This window comes from Pyxicephalus adspersus, chromosome 7, assembly GCF_032062135.1.
Source record: "Pyxicephalus adspersus chromosome 7, UCB_Pads_2.0, whole genome shotgun sequence".
In the NCBI taxonomy this organism is placed as follows: Eukaryota; Metazoa; Chordata; class Amphibia; order Anura; family Pyxicephalidae; genus Pyxicephalus; species Pyxicephalus adspersus.
In genome coordinates, this window is record NC_092864.1 from 54,925,132 (window position 1) to 54,937,655 (window position 12,524).

General features: G+C 36.8%; 1 protein-coding gene across 3 annotated transcripts in view; it reads left to right on the plus strand.

Annotated features, from left to right (window-relative positions):
- Positions 1-12,524, plus strand: part of UBE2F (ubiquitin conjugating enzyme E2 F (putative)) — a 132,332-nt gene that overhangs the window by 57,876 nt on the left and 61,932 nt on the right. For all 3 annotated transcript variants that reach the window (XM_072418526.1, XM_072418525.1, XM_072418524.1), the window contains exon 5: positions 5,868-5,935. In XM_072418526.1, coding sequence (XP_072274627.1) covers positions 5,868-5,935 — 68 coding nt within the window. The remainder of the gene's footprint in view (positions 1-5,867; positions 5,936-12,524) is intronic.

Genomic DNA, 12,524 nt, shown 5'->3' on the forward strand with positions numbered 1-12,524 from the left:
TATTTTAATACACAAAAAATGGAATTCATTTTTACACAATACACAGTGCTTTAACAATTCAAATATCTTTTTTAGGTTTTACAGTTTACAACTTTAAAGTTTAACCATGGTAGGAAAAGCAGTGCCAACACAAGCCTGTGTGTTGATTTATTTTACTCGGTAGTTTTGGAAGAAAAAGATTTAGTATAATTCAAATGCAGACCTGAAAAGCTTGTATCCCACCTAACCTTAGAGAAAACTGCCATCACATGTCCCTTCTGCAATAAACAACTTGCCTGCTCCCAATTTTTTACTATTTATATTTAGTTCTGCGTTAACTAGAGTTGTTCTTTTCACATGACCTGCCAGAAATAATACTTAATATCCGAAGGAACTGTAAATATCCAATATTTTTTTCCTTCTACTTTAAGTTTGCGTACAATCTTGTATTATCATATGCAGACAATGCTTAATGCTTTCTCTGTGAATCTGTCAAACACATTTTTGTAGATCTTTTATGTTTCTTTGTAAATCATACAAATTATAACTTAAGTGGGAGCACAGTGGGAATGGCTGGTATGAAAGCAGCAAATCTTCATTGTACAAGAACAGCTTGTTTTCAAAGGGAATACAGATATTTGAGATAAATTAAAGCAAGCCTAATAAAATGTCTAAAACGGAGACCATGCTACTTCAGAGGGGTTTGTCATGTGTCCCTGTTTAAGAGATTAACCATCCTTTTGGTTGTGGAGACCACAGAGAAAGTGAGGGGGTTCTTCCTAAATAGCACATCAGTAAATGCTTGTCTGTACTGTAAGCTCCTAGTATGCTCTAACAAGGGCTTTCGTAGCTGTCTATGTTCCAGCTTGAAACATTTTGCTCACATTCATTCAATTCTGATAAACATATAGGGAATTTGAGAAATCTTTTTTTGGGACATGGACAGAAAAAAACACAGATGGTATAAGGTTTGCTGGAGTGTTGTGGCAAGTTAAATAGTCCTTTGATAAAATGGTTGTATGGTTTACATCACCTTGCAGGTTACATCATCACATCGCAAGCCCAAAAATATAGTAACTGACTTCACCTTTAAATGATATCTTTAGATCTAAGAAAATCTCTGAATGTCTGTTTTGTAGTATGATCTTTCTAGTGCTTTGGATTTGTTCAAATTTTGATTAATGTGTCTTTGAACTAGGAGTAGCTGCATACATCTTGAGTGGGGGGGGGAATGGATTATGTGATTTCTGATGAGCTGCAAAAGTGGCCAAAAACATCTGTCGAGCTTAGAATATCCATGAGATTTGCTTTCTTTAAATAGGTTTTAGGAGGTTTTATAATAACTATGCAATGCTACCGGAATTAATAATATAAAACAGATTAAAATTAATTCCTAAATCTTTGCAAACTGTAATTATAACGTCATTACTGAGGAGCACATACCAGGTGCTTTCCTGTGCCTCTGCATAAAACATAAATTGTCATGAATCCAGCGCCTGTTGGATTACCAGGTGTATGTCTGAAAGCTGTCTTTATTTCATGATGCATGTTATCAGTGCCGGAATTTATTTTCTAATGTAATAACATGTAGAACTGATCACATAGGCAACTAAAATGGTTCAGAAAGCAAAGCTTAAAAAAGAAAGCATACTAAAAAAGTTGACTATGATTCACACACTGGCACTTAATAAAGCACTGACCTGTGCACAACTTTACTGTGTTTAAAGCAGAAATTCAGTCCAACATATCATTTAGTAAAATTCTGCTTATTTCTTTATTGCTAATCTAAATATCCTACATGCCTTGGTCCTCAAATAATTTCATCAGTGTAAAATGCATTATACGAATATCTGTATAATACAGTGTTCTCCCCAGACCCTTTTAGCTGGGCGTACCACCCAGCACTTTTCAGCAACCACCCGGCTGTTTTTGGGTGGTTACTGATGAGTTGGGTCACAATTCAGCGGCTTCTACCCGCCTAGAATTTCTTACCACCCAGCTTACAAAAATTTCCTGGTTGAGCACCGATAATATCTGTATAGTGTATAATCCTAATTTACAGGTAAGTAGTAGTGCAATGGTCAGGTTAAATTTTGTTCATAGAGAGAGCTGTACAAATGAGAAATAAAACATTTTGCTCTTAGTCATTTACTGGCAGTCTTCTTGGTTTGTTTGCACTTCAATTAAAAGCTTATCTTCTCTCTGTACATCAAAGTAAAATAGGTTTCCACACCTATTTTTATTATGCAGTATTTATAGTATACAGTATCTTATTCACCTAAAGGATGGATTCACAACATTTGGCTGTTTTTAGCATGTTCTGATATTCTTTTTTTTTAATTATGTTGTGTTCCATCTTTGTCTATTTTTTCCAGGAGGGTATAAATGTAGTCTGTTGCATTTTTAGCCAAATATTTGTGTTAACTGGGCCTATTGAAAACAGGAGAGTTCAGTTCTTCACTGGGTTTCTACAGATTTTTTTTGTTTTTGTTTTTGTCCTTGAAGTTTATGGTAAATGTTTTGCATATGATAACTAACAGTCACTTGTTTAATATTACACAACCTTATATTGTAGTTCTGTGCCTTAAGCCACATCATCCATGGTGCCAACCATTTCTTCACAGTGTCAAAGCCTTGAGTCTCATTTCCATATTGATGTTTTTTGTTGTTGTTTCCCACCCAGCTGCATGTTTCTTCCCTATGTCGTGTCCTGGAGATGCTTAGTTGGGTGTAAATGATGTGCTCTGTTTGTGCTCCCCCTCCTAAGGCCGGTGAGCATGTTAATCAGATGATCGCATTGAGGGCACATTGTTGCACATTTACATATCATTGCTTTATTAACTTCTTCTTCTGTTCCACACAAAGAAAGAGTTTTTTTTCTGATAAGAGCTGCATCTCATTTTGTCCAGAGTTCTCTTGCATTGAGCCAGCTCTTGGTTATATATGTATGTGTTAAATATCTACTTCACTGAGGTTATGCCAGTGTTAGTGGGTTAGAAATTGATGATATTAGGTTTGTTTCATCTTGGAATGCTCCACAAGTAAGACAGAATTATTCATAAACTTTATTATGTATATACTAAGTCAATATTAACTTTCTTTCTCTGCAGTTATAAGGCATTCCATGGACTGTGAAATATTAAAGTAGACCTACAAATTATTATAAAAAAATTGTGGGTAGGGTGTTTAAAGGAGGAAAGTACAAAGTACATATTACTTAGCTAAATTACTTTGGTCAACCTGCAACCCACAGTTGCAGACTCATCAATTCTGGGACCTGTGGACTTCTGCTGGTTTCAGTACATTGGTGATACGTAATTCCCACACCTCATATAAGAGGCAAATTACGGCAAATATCTGCAATAGTCTAGTCCAGGGGTCGGCAAAGTTTTATGGCCCTAGGCCATTTATGGGGTGGGTGGGAGCATACTAGGCCGACCTGCCCTAATGGCTCCGCCCACCACAAGGGAACACCCCCTGAAGTAAAATCCCTCTCCTCCAAATGCATTGCGCAGGAGAGGAATTTACCTTCAGGGAGCTTTCTCTATGTACCGCGGCGTGGAAGTATCAACGCCAGCCGCGGTAAATAGGGGAGCAAGTGCAAGGGGGTGGGTTCGGTAGTTCCTAACGCCCCCTAACCAATTTGTCAGCATCAGCCAAGGGGGCGGCAACACGCGGCTCCGGAGCTGCAGGTTGCCGGGTGGCATTAGGCCGGTTTAGCCAGGGGGCGTTGCCTGCTTTTGTGTGCCTATGTGTTATGACAAATAACATTTCATGTTATAATATGCAGCTTTATGGGGGTTTTTTTATTGTTAAGTTTGTAAAAAACACTAGAGGGTGTATTAATGTCATTTGGTTTTCAAAGCATGTTGAACTGCCAAATTTTATTTATAGTACTATCCGTAAGGAAAAAAAGATATAGATATATAAAAAATTTTTAACCAAGGTGCTTTTCCTTAAATGTGTCAGAGTGGAACCCAAGCATCATTCTGTACTGAACTCTTAGCTGCTCTGCTAAATACATTCACAAGGATACATGACTTTTCTGCATAACAGATTTGTGTATCTGTGCAAGTGGTTTATAGATGATATTCTATACATTGCATTCACAATTTCTAATCCTAGCCTTTGGCTAGGAAGAGTGGCCCAAAATTCCAGTAGAGAGATGTAAAAGTAGCTAAGTTACATTAACTGATGTAAAAGACTACGTTATAGTAACTAATAGTTACAGAAAGTGATTAACATTGGTTGTGTCTTCCAAAGAGTGTGCTATCAAGTAATAAGTTGAGGGTTTCCAATAATTTTGTCCAAGCCATTTTTGACGTTTTGTGTGGAATGAAATCCAATTAGATAAAAATAACTGTATATTAAATTAAAAATGAACATAAATACTGTATCAAAAAGAACTGTTGATAAAGTTTTTTTTTTATTTAGTGTTGTAGTAAATTATCTACTTGTATATGATTAATAAATTGTAGGAGTAGAATACAAAATGCATACAAATATTAAGCATATGCAAAAGTTGTGAATCAAGCTGCATTATTCAGAATTTCACAGGCAAATGCATTATGTAATGGTATAGGTTATCTAATGGAACCATGTAGAGATATATAATACAAAATGCAAGAATTTGTATGTTCTCACTTTGTCTGCATGGGTTTTCTCCGCTTACTCCCTTTTTTCTCACATCCACAAAAAAAAACATGCAGTTAGATTAATCCGCTTTCCCTCAAAAAAAAAAAAAATATTCTATGACTATGATAAGGACATGAGCTTGTGAGCCCCTTTGAGGGACAACTAGTGACATGACTGTGGACTTTGTAAAGCCTTGGGTAATATGATTGCTCCAAATAAATATTGTGTAATAAAAATAATGTATTTTAACTGTATACATAAAGCAGTTTTACAAATTACTATTGTGGAGTGATCTCAGAAGATTTGTTTTTTGTTTTCTATAAAAAACACAGTGGCATCCAAAATTTAGAGCTTTCACAGCAATAGAAAGAAAAATCTTAATTTTTTTTTTTTTTATTGGCCTAAATGTATTGCACCTTTACTTTTGAATATGCTATCTTATTGCTAGTCCCCTAGAAGATATTTATCCCCTGTTCATACACTTCTACTGATAAGACAGATAAAAAAAATGAGAAAAAGAGTGGGCTGTATACAAAAAGCCATAGCCCATCCCAGGCTCTGCATTATAGGGTAGCACATTGCTGGTGGTGTGCAAAACTATAAGTCACATATGTTTGTATTTGCAGTGCCCCACTATTTGTCGTCGCATAAATACATTTCAGGCATATTTGGATTATGCTAGCGTACCAAGTAGTATAAGTACTAATTATAAGTATATGTTTGATTGGGGTCAGTTTTAATTTATTGGACATATATGTGGCAATATTACTGCAGAGCAAGGGAGCAGAGCAAAGGCATCCATCAGTTCAACACATGCAGCTACATCTGACTGTCTTGGGGTAAGACCAGCTCATGAATGGCCGATATCATAAGCTGTGAAACACACTATACGCAGTCCTGCTCCTAAGAATAGCAGTTTTGTCCGTTGTTCGAAGTTAACAGCAGCTAATCCCATGTTTCTAAATATGTCTCCTGCATTTCATTTTAAACCGCAGATGCCAATAAAGTGATTAATTGAAGCAGCAGCGATGGAAGCAGCCCAGGAGCTGCTATCCCTCACCGCTTAATTAGTTATGAGTGGAACATAAAGCTGGATAAGTTCTACTTGATGTGATATGCTTATTGTTCACAAACATTAGAGAAATGTGCACGTTAGGCTGTATTACATGGATGAATGCTCTCTTTATGACAATTGTACAGTTTGCAACAAAACATGAATGCATCCATTAATTTTTTTTTATACACTTTTACAGATGAGAGTTATTACCAAGGTGGCAAGTTCCAATTCGAAATTGAGGTTCCAGAAGCTTATAACATGGTGGTAAGTGTGTCAATGAGCCCAACCTTCCAGCCTTTGGCTAACTTACATGCTGAAAAGTTTAGCTTTGTGGTAGCAAAACAAATACAGGGTTGTTACCCATCTCTAGATAGAAAAAGCAATCTTTCAGAGACTCTGCATTCCCACAGTGCTGCCTCCACCAACTATGCCTAAGTAGTTGGTGCCAATCCACCCATCCCCAACCTTGTTCAAAAGGTTAAGAAAACAGAACCAAAATAGAAAAGGCCATGTAAATCTGCATGACACTGATAATTTGGGAATTAGATCATCTCTGCTATTTGAGACACTATGAAAACTATTTGTATGCGACAGAAGTGGACTCAACTTTTCCATTGCTATAGGGATTGTTAAGATATATGTTTAAAAAATGTTCCAGCAGGGTCATGTAGAAGACCTGAGAAATCCACACTGTGCTGTTTGTATCTAAAGCTGCCACATAGCTTAACATAATAATTAGTTTAGAGACTAAATATTATTATTGTGAATCTGTTTGCAAGAAACAGCAACACACAAATAGAATGTAAGCTTTCATATGCATTTACTTTTATTCTTGTCACGCCTTAATCATTTTCAGCTCATGAAAAAACGTGCACCCCATGATGAATTTGGTGACCTTACTGTACTACCAACATTACTGTGCCTTTGATTATTAATAGAATGCACTGAACGGGTCAACTCATTTACAATTTATAATGTGTCTGGTAGTTATTATTTACCTATTGTATAAAGTCTAAATGAATTCCAGTAACTTGCTTTACAGCAAGAATTAGTCTAAGATGAGGAAGGCCAGTGCTTTCTGTCAGGCAAACTTTACTACAGCCTTTTTAACTGGATAGTTGTGCCAAAGTATGTCTCAAAGCTGAGCTATTGACTTGGGACCAGTGGAAGGTCTTCTCCCATCTCTCCAATAGAAAACCACTGCCAGTAAAGAACATTATAGTTATATGTAAGTGATGCATTCTTACTTTTCACCACCAATGCAATTGGAGCATTTTTTTGACCATCTTGTAGCAGTGAAGCCTGCTACTATCAACTTTAAATAGAAGTGAACACTTGTAAGCCACGTTTTTAGGGATCTACCAAGAGAAAGTGACAATTTATAGACACTTTCACCATTTATGACAAACTGATAGTATGTCACCCCCCTCCAAATTCCACGGACGTATACCTATCCAGCCATTCTTTTTTGCTGCATTCTCATACTGCTAGAGCCCTCAATAATGCTACAGGTTTCGTAGAGGTTGTGTAGTCCCTAGGCATCCGCTTTATAGTCACTAGACCCAAATACTATGTAATGGAAGGGGTGCTGTAATGACATCCCATCTAAACTCTGACACAGTCATCACAGGATTTTAGATTGGCGGAAATGCTTTAGTGGCATTGAGGTTAGAGACCAAAGCTGAGAAAGTATAAATCCCTTGAGAAACCATGTATAAACATTATTACAATGCCCGGAATAAGCAAAGTGTCAGGGTCTTTAAAAAGTATATTTTTAAAGAAACCCAAGTACTTTTCGGTAAATTAGGAATTAGCTATCCCTATGCTACAAATAGGTAAATGTACTTAAATGTTTTAGATTTCTACTCTCAGTACTTTACGAAAGTGCTTTATGTTTATTTACATCAATTCTGACAAGTTTTCAAATAACACTTCCTTTTTTAAATGTGCTTTTATCACCCAAAAGAATCCCTTCTGACTTGACCCATGAATTTGAAAAAATACCTTTCCTTGACATGTTGATTCACATCTTTTTTTTTTTTTCTCCTGTTAATCGCTTTGGAAAGCTATTTCCAATTCCTGCCAATATTACAAAAATGAAACTGTTCCCACTTCATTGTTGGGCCTGAAGTGCATTCTTTGTTCTACTTCCAAACTTTCTTATTCTGCAGTTTGTGCTTTACAAAGGGTAATTTATTGACAACTGTCTACCTTAGATATTTTAACGCTGCACCCTAAAACAGTTAAGGTCTTTTTAGTCACTTTTTTTTACCTAATACCTGTACCTGGGGTTTAGCATTTTTTCAAGTAATAATCCCATGTAGAGCCTGATTTTTCAGACACCCCACCCACATTAAAAATGATGGTACTCAGGCCCTGTGCATCACATTGTAGGAGTGTTTACCTTTGCCCCATACTTAGAAATTTGTGTTATTTGGATGAATACATTGATGCAGTTTAGCAGCACATAAAGGTTTTCTTTAAATAACAGGTTCTTATCACCATTGAATCTTTTCATTCGGATATGTTAGGCCTCCTAAGACTTGTAATGTGCCATTATATTATTGTAGTTTTTATTGGTAATACAGATAACAGATTTCAACTGCGTCACTGCTCAGCAAAAACTAGATTTTAAAGTTCATGGCTGGATAGAAAAGTATTGAGGTTCACAAACTTTAAACCTTTAACTGTAACCCTGTTTTTTTGCATAACGTTATCACGAGTGTGCTTGTGTCTTTCATTTATTTTTGTATGTGCCATTTTATTTTTTCTTGACTGATTGGGCAAAGTGACGTTTTAGGCTGCTCTTACCTATAATTTGATTTTATAGAATCCTCTGCCCTGTCCCTTGTGAAGTCACCTAATGTGCATTTCTCATTCAAAGTTTAATTTTCTGCAGACTAATACAATGAGCAGAAGTAAGAAAACAAGCTTAAAGCTTACCGAAAAAGAACAGCCAAGAGGTCTGACAGCATTGGACATAATATCACCTAACGTGTTTTCCATATATTAACAGAAAAAAAATCATATTTCTTCTGTAACAAGTCAGTAACAACAAAACTAGAAATATTTTGCTTTTGCTCCTGCTGTGCATTTTTATGGCAATTTGTAGACATTTCAGATAGACAGAGGGAAAATCAATAGACATCGCACAAACACAAGAAGTCAGGTGTAGGAGAGCAAATTTTAAGCAGGGATGAATTCACAGGCTGTTCTTTAATCTACTGTAATCTATTTTCTCATCCTACTTTTGTTGTTGCTCCAGAGCAGTGCCCTTGTTCTTTTTAGGTTATGGTTAAGTGCCATATGAGTTACCTTTGATGTATTTGTGATGTGTATTTGTGAAGAGCTCAGGAAAATTAAGGACTTTCTGTAGGTCTTGAAACTAATCGCTGTTATCATTCTCCATGCAGGGTTTTATAATGTATTGTACTGGCTTTGTGTGAACTGCTTTTATACATGTTGCCAGGAGAACATGAGAAAATGGTATTTTATCTAAAACATAAGTTAAATAAAACTCCTATACTGGGATACCAACATTTTGTCAGTATCTTCTATGTACACCTACAAGACTAGTTATGTGGTGACCTGCCTTATAATTTATTTACATAATCAGCAGAGGATATGAGCTCTAAACAATTATTTCTTACCCCATTATCAGTAATTTATTTATGTATTTATATGTGTGTTATTTAAGACACAACCAGAGTTTCAGGGTACCCCTGCTATGATTACTAGTTCCAGAGCCATTGTACATTAGCTTGGGGTCAGTGGAAAGAATGATGATTATATTGCTCAACAGTAGGAATAATGTCATCCTTACAGATGGCAAAAAAAGACCATTGAAGGTTAATTCTGAGGATTTGTCTGGAGAGGAGAGAACGGTGTAGTAGGTGAAACGGCAGAATCTGATTTACCAGCCTCTTTAGACTTAACCTTTGAGACTTGCATCTGTGTACTGGAGGCTGGTTCCCCACAAACTTATCCATGTTAAAGCTAATAAAGATTCTACTCCAATCTGTTTTAAATGTCTTAAGTTAATGGGAAATATAAGTAGATTAATATTGAGACACATCACATCCAGATAGCATTACATGTTCCAGAAAAGATAACGTATACTATAGGTGAGGAATGTTGAGCTATATACCATTTAATACATTCTCCTAATCAAAGGAGAAAAACTCCTGCTGCCAAAGACAGGTGTGGTGTCAAGCTTTTTAAGAAATCTAAATTGTTCCACTATTATAACAGATCAGACAGTAAAGTACAACATTGGCACTTAACTGCGGGTCTAAGGTCTTGACAACCAAGTCTTAGGGGGTTTGATGGATCCAAAGCTTTAGGATTCCTCTTCACATACTCTGGAGGTGCAGCTTGAATGGCTACCATTATCCTTGCAACCAAACAAATAAGCACGGGCTCTGGGGTTGTTTGGGCAAACAAAAAGTGAGACAAGGCACCCTTGACAGATTTCCCTTTCCCTGTTGTACATTCAGGACATTGGTCTTGCTCCCCAAGCACAGGGAGGTGAATAGGTAAGATGCACCTTACTTTGGTAACTTCGCCCTGGAAGTCCTGAAAATTGACAGCTATTTTTCATTATCTACTGGGTAAAAGGATAAAACATGGAAAATTCTGCATGTAGTCCACAGACGTGCTACGTGTACTTTTTATGTGTAGCTTTCTATTTTAAAGGATTTTATTATGCATTTTGCAAGAACATATACTTTATTTGAATAGAAATAAGTAAAAAAAATAAACATGCCCATTTAAAGTAAATGTTTGTGTAAATTGCTTATCCCTGCCCATCAGTCATGTCGTTGTTTACTTTCCAATACCTTCTTTCAAAATGTTATTAAATTTACTGTAGTGGTGTTTGACACTTGTGTATGTAATGCCTTCAAGCATGTCGTCATCCCCAGTTCTGTAATTCACAACTGACAGAACCATAGGTAGTAGATGTTTTTCAGAATCCACTTGCATGAGATGCCAGTGCATTTGACATTTTCTAGGTATTAATCATAAATGTGTAATGCACAAGCTGCACATTATTAATCATCACACACATCAGCCTGAGCACGTTCCAACACTTCCAAAAAGACTTAGATTGCATAGTATGCAAACAAGCATTCATTTCAGTTTCATGTGTTAGCAGTAATTCAGTGCAGTGTCCCAGCGACCCTTAAACAGATGGCTCTGCATCCAAAACATTTAAATAGACTTAATTTATGGAATAGTTAGACAAAATTGATGCCTAAAATGAACAGCTGTTTGCTAAATCTTACAGCTGCCAAAGCTTGAGTTACCAAAAAGCTGAGTGCTTGTAATGGAAACTCTACTAGCCTAGCTGTACTGCTTTTCCTCTGCTTTAGTAATTTTGATTCACTGACTCTAAGTACTACATTTTAATTAATTTTTTGCTTGTTCTGTGTCAGTTAAAAGATGTGGAATTATTATATCAACAATTGTAGTATTTAAATGTAAGCAGTAGAAGTACCTGAATTTGACTTTGTATTAGCCTTTTGCCGCCTACTATGCAGTCTATATAGCAGTCCTGGAAAGGAGGAGCGGTACAAGGAGCCAGTCAGAGTTGCCACTGTACAGGAAGGATTATGATGAGCTCCTTTATGTTCTGCTTCTCATTTCACTGTCCAGTCAAAAATTTAGTGTAGGGTGAAATTCTGATGGTAAAAGTAATGCCGCAAAGAAAGATAGATCAGGTCCCCTCCTTCCTAGAAAGGGCTGTGCATCAGGGCAAAGCTGTGTAAATCATAGGAACGAATTGACATAAATACAATTCCCTTGAAATGTAATGCATCTCTCATATTTGTATTTCAGTGTATGTATTTAGCTAATTGCTTGTAGTTTAGAGTAAATCCAGAAAATCAGTATTACTTCCAGGCAATAGGCATATTAAATTGGTGAGGTCAGCATTTAGAGGGTAACTTTTTTTCTTCTGTCTTGTTACTGCAAGCAGAAACTTTAGAATAGTTGGCAGTCACTGAATGTGCAGGGTATCTCATTATATGATTTGGTTGATTGTGTTTAGCAAGAATATATTAGGTGTTTGGCATCCTGACCAGCTTTGTGTGGCCAGATATTATGGTCCTTGGCAATTACTGCATCATTCTACTAAGGGTTCCCTATTTGCACCATCTGTACCTGTTTAGAAATGGTAGGCAATAGCTTTATGATGAATATGCTGTGGATGAAACAACTCTTCTGTTTTATTTTTTTTCCACTTTAAGTGATTGTGAGCCAATCAATTTTATTCCTTCTGTACTTTTAGGTTGCAAATTCCGCTACTTAAGGTGCGTACACACTTCCAATTTTTATCGTTCCAATTGAACGACGAACGATCGATTGGGCAAAAAATCGTTCGTAAAAAAGTAACCAACGACGCCGACGAACGAGGAAAGTCGCTGGAAACGAACGACCGGACCGGCGGATCGGATTGGACGACGATCGTTGAACATCGTTCGTGTGTACGGTCGTTCGTTGATCGTCCATGTTCAGAGCATGCGTGATGAACGAGCGTCCGTTCACTTTCCTGTCGTGCACATAGTTCCTCTATCGCTTAAACGATCGTATCTATTGTGTGTACAATATCTACGAACGATCGTGTCGTTACCTCTATGTGCAGGATCGGTGCTATACGATCGTTCGTGTATATCGTGCAGGAACGTTCGTCGTTCGTTTTCCGACAATAATTGGAAGTGTGTACGTAGCTTAAGCTGTTGGGTTTTTTGGTTCTGATACATCTGCAAAGGAAAAAGTTAAATTGCACCAATTTCGTTTTTGCTTTAGTGTGGTGTCTGTTTTTTTGTCTAAAGGGAAGGTGGTTTTTGCCCCC